The sequence below is a fragment of the Rhodnius prolixus genome, unplaced genomic scaffold, assembly GCF_049639745.1.
Source record: "Rhodnius prolixus isolate KJV_2025 unplaced genomic scaffold, Rpr scaffold_11, whole genome shotgun sequence".
Classification (NCBI taxonomy): domain Eukaryota; kingdom Metazoa; phylum Arthropoda; class Insecta; order Hemiptera; family Reduviidae; genus Rhodnius; species Rhodnius prolixus.
Window position 1 is genome coordinate 8,620,850 of NW_027411625.1, and position 14,529 is coordinate 8,635,378.

At 35.4% G+C, this 14,529-nt stretch overlaps 1 protein-coding gene across 5 annotated transcripts in view; it reads right to left on the reverse strand.

Annotated features, from left to right (window-relative positions):
• LOC141459357 (uncharacterized) overlaps window positions 1-14,529 on the reverse strand; it is a 35,709-nt gene that overhangs the window by 11,164 nt on the left and 10,016 nt on the right. For all 5 annotated transcript variants that reach the window (XR_012461457.1, XM_074138368.1, XM_074138366.1 and 2 more), the window contains exons 9-18: window positions 13,791-14,097; window positions 12,329-12,582; window positions 9,185-9,352; window positions 8,274-8,515; window positions 7,034-7,345; window positions 5,931-6,185; window positions 5,244-5,501; window positions 4,901-5,169; window positions 3,545-3,633; window positions 571-717 (exon numbers count right to left, since the gene is read on the reverse strand). Coding sequence is in view for 4 of the 5 variants with exons in the window: in XM_074138368.1 (XP_073994469.1) it covers window positions 571-717; window positions 3,545-3,633; window positions 4,901-5,169; window positions 5,244-5,501; window positions 5,931-6,185; window positions 7,034-7,345; window positions 8,274-8,515; window positions 9,185-9,352; window positions 12,329-12,582; window positions 13,791-14,097 (2,301 nt within the window). In the remaining variant the exon portion in view is untranslated. The remainder of the gene's footprint in view (window positions 1-570; window positions 718-3,544; window positions 3,634-4,900; window positions 5,170-5,243; window positions 5,502-5,930; window positions 6,186-7,033; window positions 7,346-8,273; window positions 8,516-9,184; window positions 9,353-12,328; window positions 12,583-13,790; window positions 14,098-14,529) is intronic.

Here is a 14,529-nt window from a genome sequence, read left to right on the forward strand (position 1 = left end):
ATCCGTAACTGTAGTGGAGTCTCAAAGAAATAGCAGGTCCTAGTTTTTAGCTCTGTTTATAGTCAAGGATGCTAACTAAGTTTAAGACGATGCGGGGGGTCTCTCTTGGACTGACTTTGGACATGTGCTATCTCTAGCTGGCCAAGTGGCGAAGACCCGACGATTTCCCAGGAGGTACCCGTTTGTCCATTGAGCTTTTGAATCTAGGACCTGCAAAAGTCACATATTCACCCACAAGCCAATGCGAGACACACCAGCCTAAGGTCACACCTGTAACTTGATTCACAACATTCTGAGTGTCTTGAATGTTATTGATTCATGTGCACTATCGCTGAAATTGAGAAAAAATGTTGACAGATCAATGACACAAATATGTGCAATAAATCTAATCAAAAGGGTGAGATGACAAGTCCAACTTTTTTGGACTTCAGAGTATTTCTGTGACCAAAATAAAAGTACTTTGAGCGCCGTTCCATCTGGCCTCAAGAGGCCGCCTTCTGGACAGTCCTGGTCTAGTAGTTTAGTTCACTTTTAGCAAATCTAAAAAAAATTCAAATAATCTTTCCTCACTTGCGCTTCGATCTCCCGGTGGCAACCTTCCATGGATTTGCAGATTCTTGCTCGCTGTCTCCTTAGTTGGATCAGTAGCAATACTAACTCTTCGTGCGTCCTTCCTAACAGTTCGCCTGCAGACAGTCTGATGTTCCAATGTGGTCTCTGTAATGAAACAATTCACATAAAATAAAAACAAACTGTTTTGTTACGAAGTCTGCAGGAAGTTTAATGCATTGTAAGAAGGACCAAACACCCTATGCTCCCCGTCAGCTATATCAGTGAAACAGTTTTTGTGGATTGATTTTGATTTTGTTATGGTAACTACCGTTGAATATATATATATATATAGTATAAAAGCACAAGTTTAGAATATTGAATAAAAAAAAGGCAGATCAACTTTACTCAAACAGCAGCACCAAAATTTTCCAACATTAAGACATGAAAAAACCACGAGGCAACACTAAAAATGGGAAATGTTCTAACAATGAATCAATTAAATCGTTTAAGTTTTAACAATATTTACAATTTAGTTTATTCTTAGAGGTCATTTGTTAGCGGTGTCCATTCATAAGTTGGTTTAGTTCTAAATGGCGCGGAAAATAGCTTAAGCTTAGAGCTTCTGGACAAGGCAAACAAACAGCTATGTGATGTAATTACTCAAGTAAAAAACCATTACATATATTAAACGAAAAACATATAATTTATTAAAGGCTGTTTTCAGAGTTAATACTAGGATGTAACAAAAGAAAAGGAAACTCTAAAAATGATATATTTTTTAATTTACTTTTATTACTTTTAATATAATTTCAGAGCCTCATAACCCGATACTCATGGGACCTGAACATTTATTGGTGTGTGCGTTGAGCTCAGAAATCCGTGCGTAAAGTTGCTCAATATATTAGTCTTGGACTAATTATTAAACTATTGAACTTCTCACGGATGTAGATTTCTGCGAGCAAGTACAAAAATATTAAGGAAGTAATAGACTTTCGAGCTGTAGCCGATTACGCTTTTTTGACACAGTAGATGGAAATTTACAAAAGCCTACATGATCTAAATATAAGAGGGTCCAGATGGATTGATGTTCAGAATGGACGGAAACTTAAAACTCAGGTATTCATTTGTACTTCTTGGGAAGCAAATACTACATAATTCGTATGATCTAAATACTGCTATCCAAGCAATAATGTCACGATTATCAATGTTAATCTGATTACTTTTGTTCAAACTGCTTTCAAATATGACTCTATTTGTAATACTTAAGAAAAGTAAGTAAAAAAAAGCGTTAGTTCAAAAATTATTTAATAATTTTGTACAATCTGAATTCCGTTCTGGAATCTTTTCTCACTTAATCTTTCATGCTTTACTTTTACATTACCTCAAAAAAAAAAAAAAAAAAAAGGGAAATTACCAATAAATTTCTTTATCTAAAAAAGATTTAAATATACATTAACCTGCCTAAATGCAATAGTGTCGAAATTAGCGCAAAGGAGCGGTTTACTCTCTGCTTACGCAAGTCGCTTCACCGCTCAACCTAAATAGTGTACATCTTACGATGGATGTTGCATCATAATATAGTACTTTGGATCATTTTCTGGTTTCAACGTTCACTTCGTCACTATTACTCATATCTTTTTTGAATTTTATCTAACTTAATGTAAACTTTGAGTTCAAAAAGGATAATTATTTAAACAAACGAACTATGAAAGTATCTAAATGTCCTACCCACTCAAAATAGTTTCACTATTTAAACTTCTGGCAGTAAGGAAATATCACTTTACCTTTAGGCTGACATTTGCTGTTGTACTATATTCACAAAAAAAGGAGTGTGTGATTTAAATATTTCTTTTTATAAAAAGAAATTGAACTTATAAGTCTAAATTGTTACAAAATTAATTGGCTAAATTTTAACTAAACGATACATACTCTACTTGCCGTCCAAACCGGCTAACGTATTTTACTAGTGCGTTATCAGATCACGGCCTCAGCTCAACAGAGCTAAGTGCACAGCTGCCAACTTTGAAAAGTATCTGCTGCCAACTTGAAAAAGTACCGGTTAACTTATTTTTTTAAATAGGAAATTCTAAAATCATTAAATTTAAGGTGGATATGTGCACTTTATAGATACTTCCCTACATGACCTGTTTATATGGCACAATTATACAATTCGTTTATTTTTTAATTATTTAAGAAAGTCTTAATATTTTTAAACACTTCCAATAAGTTAATAATATCCCATTTTGATAAATATAACTCTGTCAGTAAACATAAATAAAATCAAGTTATTTATCTAAGCAATCCTATGAAAAAAGCCCCCTCCCATTGTTTAAAATATATTTTAAACTAACAATATGTAACAGCTTTTTTAAAGAAAATTGTATAAACCTTAAACAACTATATTGAAAAATCTCAAAGTTCCTGCTAACAGATTTTTGTAAAAATAGGAATTATATAACCTTTAAATTTAAGGTGGATGTGTGCACTTTACTGATTCTGTTACTTAGTTCCCTTACTTGTTTTAATTCTCTCAAAAAATATTGCAGTAATGACTTGACCACTTTAAATACTTGCTTTAGATGCTCATATCACTCTATAGATGGTAGAGCTGTAACTATAATCATTGTGGCAGTTTTACTTTTTCTTACAATTATATACACAGGGGTCAAACTTTACATTTTACGGAATGTGGCACACTAGGTTGCAGTTCCCACTAGTACGTAGTAGGTAATTACAATAGAGAAATGTGTGCGATGCTTACTTCTTCTTTTTTTTTATTTCTTTTACGTGCACGTAATGAGGAAAATGATAGGACATCAAGTAAGCAATAGAAATACAATTGAAAACGAAATTCTACACACATTTAAGAGGAATTTTTAAAGTTTAGTTGCTAAGGAAACTGAAAAATATAAATCATTGGAAAGTAGACATAAATCGAAAATCAAAAAATATTGCAGTACTTAAAATGCACAAATATTATAAAATGTCTTACTTCTTTAGTTTCCATAGGATACTGATGATTCGGTTCATGTTGAATCTTCAAATTCTGCAAATTACCTTCTTCTGGGTTCTTAGTGTTTCCTATTAAAATATAAGTGAATAAATTAACAAACAGCAACTGCCCTCATTAATTTTTTTCTATCTATTTAATATCACAATAATGTGTTGAAGACGACAATTAATTAAATTATATCTAACATAATATAAATTTGGATTGAGATGTGTGTCGGAACATGACGTTGCAGGTATAAAACTTTTTTGTGGTTATGCACAAAGGTGGATAGCACAGGACCATTATTGAGGGATATTTTATGTAATAGTTGGCAGTAAAAGCCCGAAATTCCGTAAAAGTAGTAATAAAAGTAATTCATAATGAATTACTTTTTCATATTTTCAGAAGAAAAAACATCAATCTTTTCTTTAAATGGTCATTTTGTACCAACCGGGAATGCATTTGACCGCGATCCAACCATTGACCATTCGTCCCAGAAATTTTGTCTAGGAAACCTTCATTTTTTTTAGGGTTAGGCGTTCTTCTGTGGAAATGCAGGTATCAGATAGACTTTTTATCTTAATTTTTAAGAATTTGGCAAGTATTCATCCTCCTGACGGCCTGATGAGGTGGAGTTCATGCGCCTCTAACCTAACTTTCCTTTTTACCTTTACTAAAGCCCGGAGATCGCGGTTATCATTGTCTTTATCTCTTCCAGTTCTAGTTCTGCAGCAAATGCACTAATATTTTTGATAGTATCGGACTCAAACAGCTTCCCAGTACAACCTCATTCATATCACGCACGACCCATAAGATCCGAATTCACTAATGAATTTTGGAAACCAATGCAGAGAATGAGCTCTGTCAAGGACTTGTGCTTCGATTTTACATGCAGCATTCAGGCTTCAACCACTGTATATAGTATATATTTTTTCATTTTGACTTCTCATTAATATTAAATTTAATTACCATAAACAAGATACTGTAAGACAAAGTTATGGTTTCCAGAAAAGTTCCACAATTTTTTTTTTAATTCAAGGCACGTCAACATTTGTGGTCATTGACGCCCGGAACTTTTTTCAATGCACTTCCGGTCTCCGTTCAGTGTTCTCTCGTTACAGAAAACACTGTTTATCACTGAACTATAAGAAGTTCCTAGGAAGAAAAAATGTAAAGGCCAGCAGCTGATTCGAACGCAGGATCTCCGCGTAGGAATCCTGTATACGCTAACCACTGAGCTAATAATCCCTTCCTTAAAGAGTTCCACAATAAAATTGATTACGTCCATGGGTTTTGAACTCCATGGAAATTTGTATATTTAATTTCTATTTACTGAGCCTGATAGTTAGATTTTACCTTTATCCGGAGGGTGCACAGAATGTACATGCGCTTGAGTAGCTGAAAGCAAGGGTAGGACAGTATCCACTTGCGGTTGACGGTCTAGTTCTTCAAGCGATCTGGTCCGGCGGTCTGCAGACGATTGCCGCTCCGTCCAGCAAATGGTTCCCTCCTCGGGTGAAGTCCAAACATCGCTGGCTGTGCCTACTCGGTTTGTCTCGTCAGAACCATCCACCAATCCTTCTAAAGATCTCCAACGGCCCTGCCTTTGACGTCCGCTCTCACTTCTGCAATCAGTGTATACTGAGTGGCACTTTTACACAAACTTACCAAGGTGGCAATAACATGAGAAAGGGCTTACCTGTGCTGGTTCGCCTTGAGCAGATCTGAGTAGTAGTAAGGGGCGCTGCCATCCTTGCTCACAAGCTTGTCCACATCTTGCACATCTTCACCGTCCATATCACAAGACTGTTGGCCTTGTTGTGATGTCTCTGAAAACACTCGGCTGTGCCCATTTGTATCGCATTTACTATATTCTGTACCGAATTCATTTAAAGTGCTCAGGATATCAGCGGAGAGTGGTCTACGTTTTAACGTCTTTCTGCGCCACTTTACTGACCTTGAAAGTATAAACAGATTTATTAAAAATAAAAAGTCGATTAAGGGGCAAGTGATCCAGTTCCATCAGAAAATCCCTAAATTTTGAACTTAAGTAAGAGTTAACACAAGCTGTTAGTAGACAATTCAAATAAACGTTTAGGTGTCCTTACCCAGAACTTATTAGAAAATTGCATAGCAGGCAGTTAACTTTAAACGCAGTTGCTACTTCAAAAGATGAACTTTCAGATTAAAAATAAAATAAAAATATATGCAGAGTCTGACTATGATCTTACAATGGTTAGGGAAAATAAAAATTTTAAATTTGACAAATCCAGTTGATTGCAGAATTTGGTAATACGTTTTTACATATAAATAAGATTTTGCTACTCAGGGACGTTAACAGTAAGAGAAAATAAATGAAAATCAATTTTTTGTTTATTCTGCTTACTCATCATCAGACGTGGGCGTTACAGATCTTTGTCCGGTTGTAAGATTGATGAATGGCAATGGAGATTTATTGATGGAATCAATAGACGTGTGGAGATGATCCAATGGGGGTGAAGTTGCAGGAATTGGAGGAGGCCAGACCAGATCTGAGTCGCTTGAGTCTTGTTGATCTGAGTCCACAGGCACCAGAGTTCCTTCACATCCGCTACCTCCAAGGTAGTATGACGCTGGACGAAATGTGTCCGACAAACTGAACCTGCTCCAAAGCGACCATTTGATTATAGAATACATTGATGACTGGCACTTGAAGCTTCAGATCAAGTTTTCGAATTGTAAATAGAAGAAAAGTACATAAGCTTTATAGATGTGCGAATGGAGTTAAGAAGAGCTGTTGTACAGTAACCTCGAGTAAGAATACGCTACTAGTCTATTTTCTAGTAAAGTTAGTCAACTCTATGATGTAACCACGTATGTACATTTGCACCTTAAAATTTCAAAACTGTTTACTCACTGCTGGAAATATAAGCCATCATTTTCTGTAACTTGAATTCGTAAGTTTTCTTTCTTGAACCCGTAAGTGAGTCAAAAATTCCATGCCCTTCCTAAACTACCAGATTATTTCGGCATGCAACGAACTCCAATCATCCCGTTTTCACCCGGTAAAGATGGGAGGCATAGAGCGTTAGCTGTGCAAATCAGAGAGCTTATAATTAATTACAGAAGCGAGGATTTCATGTAGAGACTTACACATTTCTAGTCGACGTGTTCCTTGCTAGGTCATAAGTTCGATGTGGAATGCATCTGGGAAGCATGACGGCCTATTTGCAGGTGGCAGTTTATGATTGAGTGTAACAATTCACCTGAATGTTTTTTTTTTTTTATTTTGACCTGAGCAGTTTGAACCGGAGGCTGTCTCTACGTCATTTCTCGAAAGCGAAATCACCCAAGTATCTACATTTAACTCAGTCATTTTTTTAAATTACCCATCTTTCCAAGGTGTACGAAACGCATTAAAGAATTTTTGGTAACAGTACGTTTAATAATTTAAAAAAAAAACACACAAATTTTATACACCATATTAGTCAACTTTAGTACAACAATTACCTTGGTCTCAGATCTGATGAATCTAAATCTTTAGAAGCTTCATCGTCTGCATCGGAACTGTCACTGGCCTGTCGACCATGGTTGAAAGACCCGGCAGTGTTCAGGATATCCGGCAGAGTATGCCTATCGCTAGACTTTTCTCGCACCTCCATGTAGAGTGGTTCTGCATTTGTGCTGGGCGCGGACTGATGTTCTATGGTGCCCATTTTCAACGCATCCTCAGACTCAAGAGCATTACAAGGCCTCAGCTCGTGACCATTTTTTTCTAGTGGAGGTAACTTTTCCAACTGATCACTTGTAGATTCTTTTGGTCTGTGGAACAAAAGCTAGGTTGAACTCCCACACACCTTTTTCTTACAATAGTTTTAATTTACATATTTAGTTACTACACAGCTTTATTTTTATAGGATTTCAACTTTTTTCCCCCCAAATTTCAAATTTTCAATGTTAGTTTCTAAATTACAATTAAACGATACTTGGGCAAACCCATCTTTCCAAAACTTCTTTAAAATATTTCATGAAAGTAATTCACACAAAAATGAATGTTTTTTGAGTAGAGGGTGTATAAAACTTTAAAAAAAAAATCAATAATTTAGAATTAATACTCGCGCTAAAGCAATGTCCTTCAAATTTAGCAACTCAATATATACTCGTACTTAAAAATAGTATATGGATAAAATTTTACAATGCAATGAAATGGCTCATTAGATTATCCTTGAGAGATAAATGTTACGGAAAAAACGTTTAAGGCGGGAGAAACGAGCAAATCCGGTATAACGAGGGGGAAAACCTGAAATTACACACGTGGTCAATTTTCTTAATATGATAATGCAACTGCATTAATGAGAGATATGTAGAAGCCAATTCTCCCAAAAATTCTTTAAAAGACTTTTTCTGGTAAAATGTTACTAATTAAAGTTATAGAACTACATTTAGGTACTTAGGTATAAGAAGTACAAAGAAAATCATTCGGATTTTTATCGATAAAATCGGAAGAATCGGTAAAATGCACGCAGTAGATTGCACTTTTAGTTTACTGATTTTGAGCAAAAAAACTGCCGAATCTAAAATATTGGCACTAAAACCGAAGTTCAAATTTTAATTTCATGCAATTCACGTTTTTTGATTGTGCTTAATAAATTTAAGACTACTTTCTTGAGAAAAAAAAACTTTCAGGTTTAGAAGATCTCAAGATAAAAAAATCAGTTTTGAAATCTGATCAAAAGGAAACCACAACCACCTGGTTTTCCCCTCTTTCTGCGTCATTTCCACATAGGGGCTTTCATCGTGAGTTGGCGATACAGATTGCAAGGTCTCTGGCTGGCAGCTGGTGTCTGGCGATCCTTTCTTTCGAGGTGTCATTGGCATGTAGTTCTCTTCAAGTTGTGGTGAGAGCTGGATTGGAGAGGACGCAGTGACCGACATCACGCCTTGACACAGTACTGCAGCAACTTCCTCATCCCTTTCCGAATCACTTGATATCTGGCAAAATAATGCAAACGTTGAATCGAAAGAAAGAAGAAAACTGTCAGTAGTGTTTCTCATTGTTAGAATGGGAAGCATTAATTAGTCTTCAACTTCAAACACCGCCGACTGCCAGTGGTATGTTCAAAAGCTGCTAAGAAGTTGCTGGCCTCAGACTGTATCTACTGAAGGGAATATATTGAACTTCGTAATTAGTATGAGTACACTTGGTTTTTTTATTATATTTTATTTTTTCTGAATATTTAGATGACTGAAAAAGAGAACTTCTTCCAGAGCACAGCGCATGACCACAAACTTTCCCGTTTTTATTGATGAAAGACTGAAATTTTAATCTGCCCAGAGTACATCCCAAACTTGGCACCCACTGATTAGCATTCCATGAATCAATTTTACTGATTAAAAATAGCTATTATTTATCAGGTGAAACCGGGTAATGGAATATGTTCTACAGATGAAAATAGAATTTTTGGCTCACCAATGTGTTCAATTTGCGTTGGTAAGCTTAATAAGTAAGTGAACGCAAAAACTGGTTAGTAATGGGATCTTTGTTACAGAAGAGCTAAAACTTCACAAAAATTAGTTTGTGAAAATACCACTGAATATTGCAAGTATTGGGTCGAAATTGAATATCCTACTGTCTACTTGGCGCTAACTCCAAACACTCACTTTCTTATCGTCATTCCTAGCGGACGAGATATCCTGGATAGGCAGAACTTCATTCAGAGCACCGGGCGGCTGATCAACACTGAGAATACCACTTTTCACCAGTCTCTCTTTGTGCTCAGAAAGGTCCTCTTCAGACTTGATATAGTGATAGGAGAACTCCTTCAGCACCTGTACAAAACAAATTCTAATGAACAAGCAAGCTGTGATTCCCAACTTTTGCAACAATAATACTTCTATTTGGGCCATAAATACTGAAAGTGTGGTGGATCCGCAGTGCAGGAACCATTGATCCAAAATGCTCTGTTGCTTATCTAGCAGTTTTTCTTATTTCTGATCGGTTCCGAACTTTCATCAATCATCACGGTTGCTTCATCAATTATATGGAGAGATTTTGACGAGCACTTAAATGCTGACATGTGACAGCATCACACTATAAACCACAAAAGGGTTTAGGGGTTGAACTTCCTATCAGAAAAATATATGTACGAATAATTTTTTTCATCTAAAATGCTATAAAAAGTGATTGAAAAATGGACTACATTCATTATTTACGAAATTTTGGCTTGAAGCAAGGTTAAGAGGCTTAACTCTCCTACGACTATTTAGAAACAACCTCTAATAAAGACATATGCAACCTTTTAAGAGCAAAGGGCCATTAGCAAATTGTTTGACGTATTGGGATAGCGCCAGTGTGAATAAAAAAATATAAAACTGTACAGACCCCTTCCATATGAAAAATTATCTAGTAATTTCTCTGAAAAATGTTTTCAGAAGAAAACTAGGAACTAATTTTTCTGGAAAGATTTCACCCTGGACCAATTTTACTCACTGCTTCATTATAAAGAAAAATATTTGGATTTGACAAAGTGGCACACTATTTTCTATCAATTATAAGGTATATTAGACATAATGTTATCAAAGATTTATTATGTGATATCGTCTAAGAGCCTACCAAACTAAATATATAAAAAAATAATGTTTATTTAATGAAATTCTTCAACGGGGAGAGCTAGCAAAGATTCATTACAATTCTAATAATTGTAAAGTTGCTTCTAAATTGAGCTGAAATTTCTAAATTTGCATGGATGGAGATGGTAGAAATTTTAACGTCTAAAGTTAAATTTTACATTGTGCCTGTTTATATCAATCCTTCTAGGTGGCAAGTGGATATGATAAAGAGTGTACTAATGGAGGTAATTAAGGAAGAAATTTGCATTCTCTTGGAGGTTATGAATGCACGAATAGTTGATAAATCATTTCCATATTGTTGCACAAAGTCGATTGTTTTAATGAAATGGTTCAATTATCCACAGATTGAGTACTTAATAAAAAAAGGTTCCTGAGTTTACAGTTGTGTAAGGACAATGATTTGGTTATTTTGAAAGGTCGTTAAAACAAGACAAATTCGGGGACAACACCTGTTTTTCAAAAGAGGAACTTCACGGGTAGATTTGTGCATTCTCCGTCAAGGAATTTGAGGTCGTCTATAAAAATAACTCAGACCACAAGCCTACAGTAATTAATCTTATCGCGGACCAATTGAACTCACAAAGATTTAACAAACTATCATTGTTATTAAAAAAAAAATAGCTGGACCAAGGTTAAAGCAATTTTAGATTAAGGCTGAAGATAAACTAAATGTATTAAGGCATGAAAATGAGCCGGAAATTAAGTTAAATTTGATTTTAAAATGTACAAAGGACTTTGCTTATTTAGGACAACAGAAAAACAACAAAAAACAGACTCTCACATTGTCTTGAATTAACTTCGTAAAAGTTATATAAGTACAGGAAAAAAGATGATTTGATTTTGAATGTTTACATATTCTTAAGGGGAGGGATAGAGTTAGCTGCGACAAATGTTGACATTACTTTAAACAAATCAAGTAAACTTCAATTCATTATAGATAATTTAAATCAATTTTAGAAATGCTGGAATTTAAATATAAATTTATTAAAATTAAAAATAGTAGCAGGAATGAAAACTGGATTTTCAATGAATTGGTAATAGTTGGTTGCTAATAGAGTTGCTAAGGGGTTTGTGGAGATCCCCAGTTCGAACCCCGCGTATAGCTTCTTTTTATTTGTTAGAAAAAAATTGTTTATAGTAAAGCATGTGCTTCCGTCCCCGTTGACGATACTCGCCTGAAAAAATAGGGAATATTGTACTCTACTTTTTTACTATATCAATGAGATTTTGATCAGCTCAACCGGAAATGACGCTTTACTGAAATGAAGATTTTTTTTTTTAAACTTACACAGGCCATCTATGGACAGGCCCATCCTTCAGAGGCCTGTCAAGAACGCAAAGCCGTAGTAAACTTTCGCATGTGGGCTATTAATGAACTTTTTCGCTTGCCTCTGGAAGTGTCAATACCATTGCTACGTCTATTTGTGCATCCTCGCTTTGTTGCCTTCCCTAAATCCGCAGTTTGCAATGCCGTGAATGCCTCTGATTCTTTAAGAACCCTTCCTAGGCCAGGTTGGCTGTCTTCTCATTCCGCTTTCGTCCTGAATGTCCGGGCACCAGACATATATACTAATACTCATCAGAATGTACATCTAGGCACTCTCACATTGTCTTGAATTACCTTCGTAAAACGTGATAGTTAGTAGAGCTAGTTTTTGTCTGAGAAAATTAGAATCTAAGATTGCTTATCCTTCTTTTAAAAACTCAGATTTATCAGTGTATTGCAATTTTCTCTGCCAAATATGTTATGGTCAGTTTTCCTAAGCCTGTCCGGAAATCTCACAGGGTAATGAGCATAAAGTATTTACTAAATTATTAATGGTTCACAATTATCAAAGTTAATTTTATAGCTTAAAGAGAACATGTTGCCAAAATTATTTTGTAAACATATTATCAGAAACAGTCTCATTAAGACAGTGGTTCTATGTATCCGAAATGCAATAGTTTTAAAGTGAAACAGTAATGCATTTACTTCTCAAGCTAAGCACATGAGGAACAAAATCTGTGCGCTTCTGGTCATAATACAAAGTTTGTGTCAGAAGCGTTTTATGTGAAAGTCTAAACTTTTACACCGAACCGTTGAATGAACCTCTATGAAGGGTAAAAATCGGAAACTGGTAGGAAACAAAAAAACGTGATATGACAGGTAACAACAAAATAGTAAAATTTACCTACCTTAGTTTCGTCCAATTTCAGATAGTCTCCAGCATCCGGAATGGACGGAGATGATGAAAATGTGACTCTTTGTGAGAAATTCTGTGACATAGGTTCGTTTACAGGTACTGTGTGCCTCAAATTGTAGTACGTTGGTTGGTTTGAGGTTGAAGGTGTGGTAGTTCTATCTGTTTGATTAACGCAAGATTTCACGCACGCAGTTCTATGAGTGCACTGGCTATTTGCCTCCCAATTAGATTCACCAATTTTCTTGCCTGTGCACAGAAAATATAGAAGATAAACAAGCAAATTTTTTGGATGAACATTCCGTCACTCAGATTTATGATTGAGTCCATAAAATCAGGAAAAACCTTCTGCCTTCTACTGGCCTTCCTACGCCCTTGGTTCGGCTCCTTCCTGCCTTATGCTAGCGCACAGCAGTTAAACAAGACAATACAACATTAGTCACTTACATTAGTTAGTCGTAAAAAAAGATGTCAGACAATAAGATTGTTGTTCGTGTGGTTATGATTTGGGATCAGAAATGTAACCAAAAATGGATACAAAGAGATATTGAGTTCATGCACATATGAGGGCATGGAGAGAACTAAAAACATAAGAAAATTTAATTCCGAGCTGTGACGTGTTGAAGAAAATGTTAACAGTCTTCCACGATAACATTAGAAACTTTTCATCACCAATTTCCATCCTCAACATGTTTCAGTTATGGTGCTGCTTCACTTTTGGATTATAAAGTATATTATAAAGAAGGGATCAAAATTCACTTCTCCCTCAGACCCCATGGAAAAATATTTTTAACAAAAGTAAGTGACCTCTTATACTAGTGAGTACACAAAATTATTATTATTTTAAGAAAATCGCATCACTAAAGTAGCACGCCTTGACAAAGGCTTATTGGCGCGAACGCTTATAGTACCTAAATGAAATATCAGATTTGAAATGTCTGAAATTGATGATTTGGTAGATAAATAAATTGAAAAAACGTAGGTCGAGAAAATGCAAAGATATAATTGAAGTACTAGTTAAAAGAATATAATTAAATATCCTAATATACACAAACAAAATGGACAACTGAACCATTCCAAACAGAGAAAATGTACAAGTTCAGAAAATTAAACAAGAGACAGTTTACTAGTCCTTTAGTAATACTGATACACAAACACTGCAACCGAACCGCGACCAAGACAGAAGAAGATTGATGTTCAAGACGGATTGTGATACAGTATTAGTGCAGAGGTAAACTCTCGGATATGGTTCGCATGCAAGTAAATAAGGTTTATGCCGGCAAAGGCTCTTCCACCATCAGCAATTTTCTGATTTTTGTATTTATACTATATTTACCACAACATTAAAAAAAAAAGAATCACGATGCTTAAAAGCATGAATAAAAAAAGAAAAAAGAAGTCATATTTGATAATTTAGTATTTGTGATGGTTTAAACTACAAAAAATTGGAAAACTACCTTCACAGAGCTGGTCACCAGGTATATCCCTATTCAATGGTTTCATCCTCCTATACGGTACGTCGATGATGGTCTGTCTGTCCGCAAGGTTGACCGGATCATGCAGCTCCCTCTGCGTGGAAATCACCCGATCTTCTTTAGCTGGCTTCTGCGAATGCTGTACACTGTCTCTGAGCATTCGTATCTGATTGCGATCTATCAATAGTCTAGCATACTCACTCTGACCAGTGCGGTCTGATTTCTGGGTCAGGGGTGAGTGCAGCATTCGTTGTTTCCACTCGAGCAATCGCTTCATGCTTTCTTCTCGCTGTATGCAACAGTCGGAGCAACGATAGTCTTTTTAAAATCTTTTCCCAAAGAAGATTAGCAACAACAACAGCAAGGTATAAAATAAGACGCGGCACTAGCGTCTGATAAATATAATCGAAATAAAGCATCTATTTGCAACACGCACCACCTGTGTCGTTTGCATTTTTAAGGGTAAATATTGTTAACAAGTAAACACAACACTTTTATGACCAATTCTTTCATAACTGGCAAACTTTTTAGGCAAGTTGCAAGTTCTTAATAATTTGGCTGTCGCATCTCATGGTACTAATCTAGCACGCACTATACAAACAAACTTTAAAAAACCTTGCAACTATAAAAATATATATATATATATATATTCGGATATCTAATATGCTATAAATTATGTTTCAATTAAAAAGTAATAATAACAATCAATCGGCAGAATATT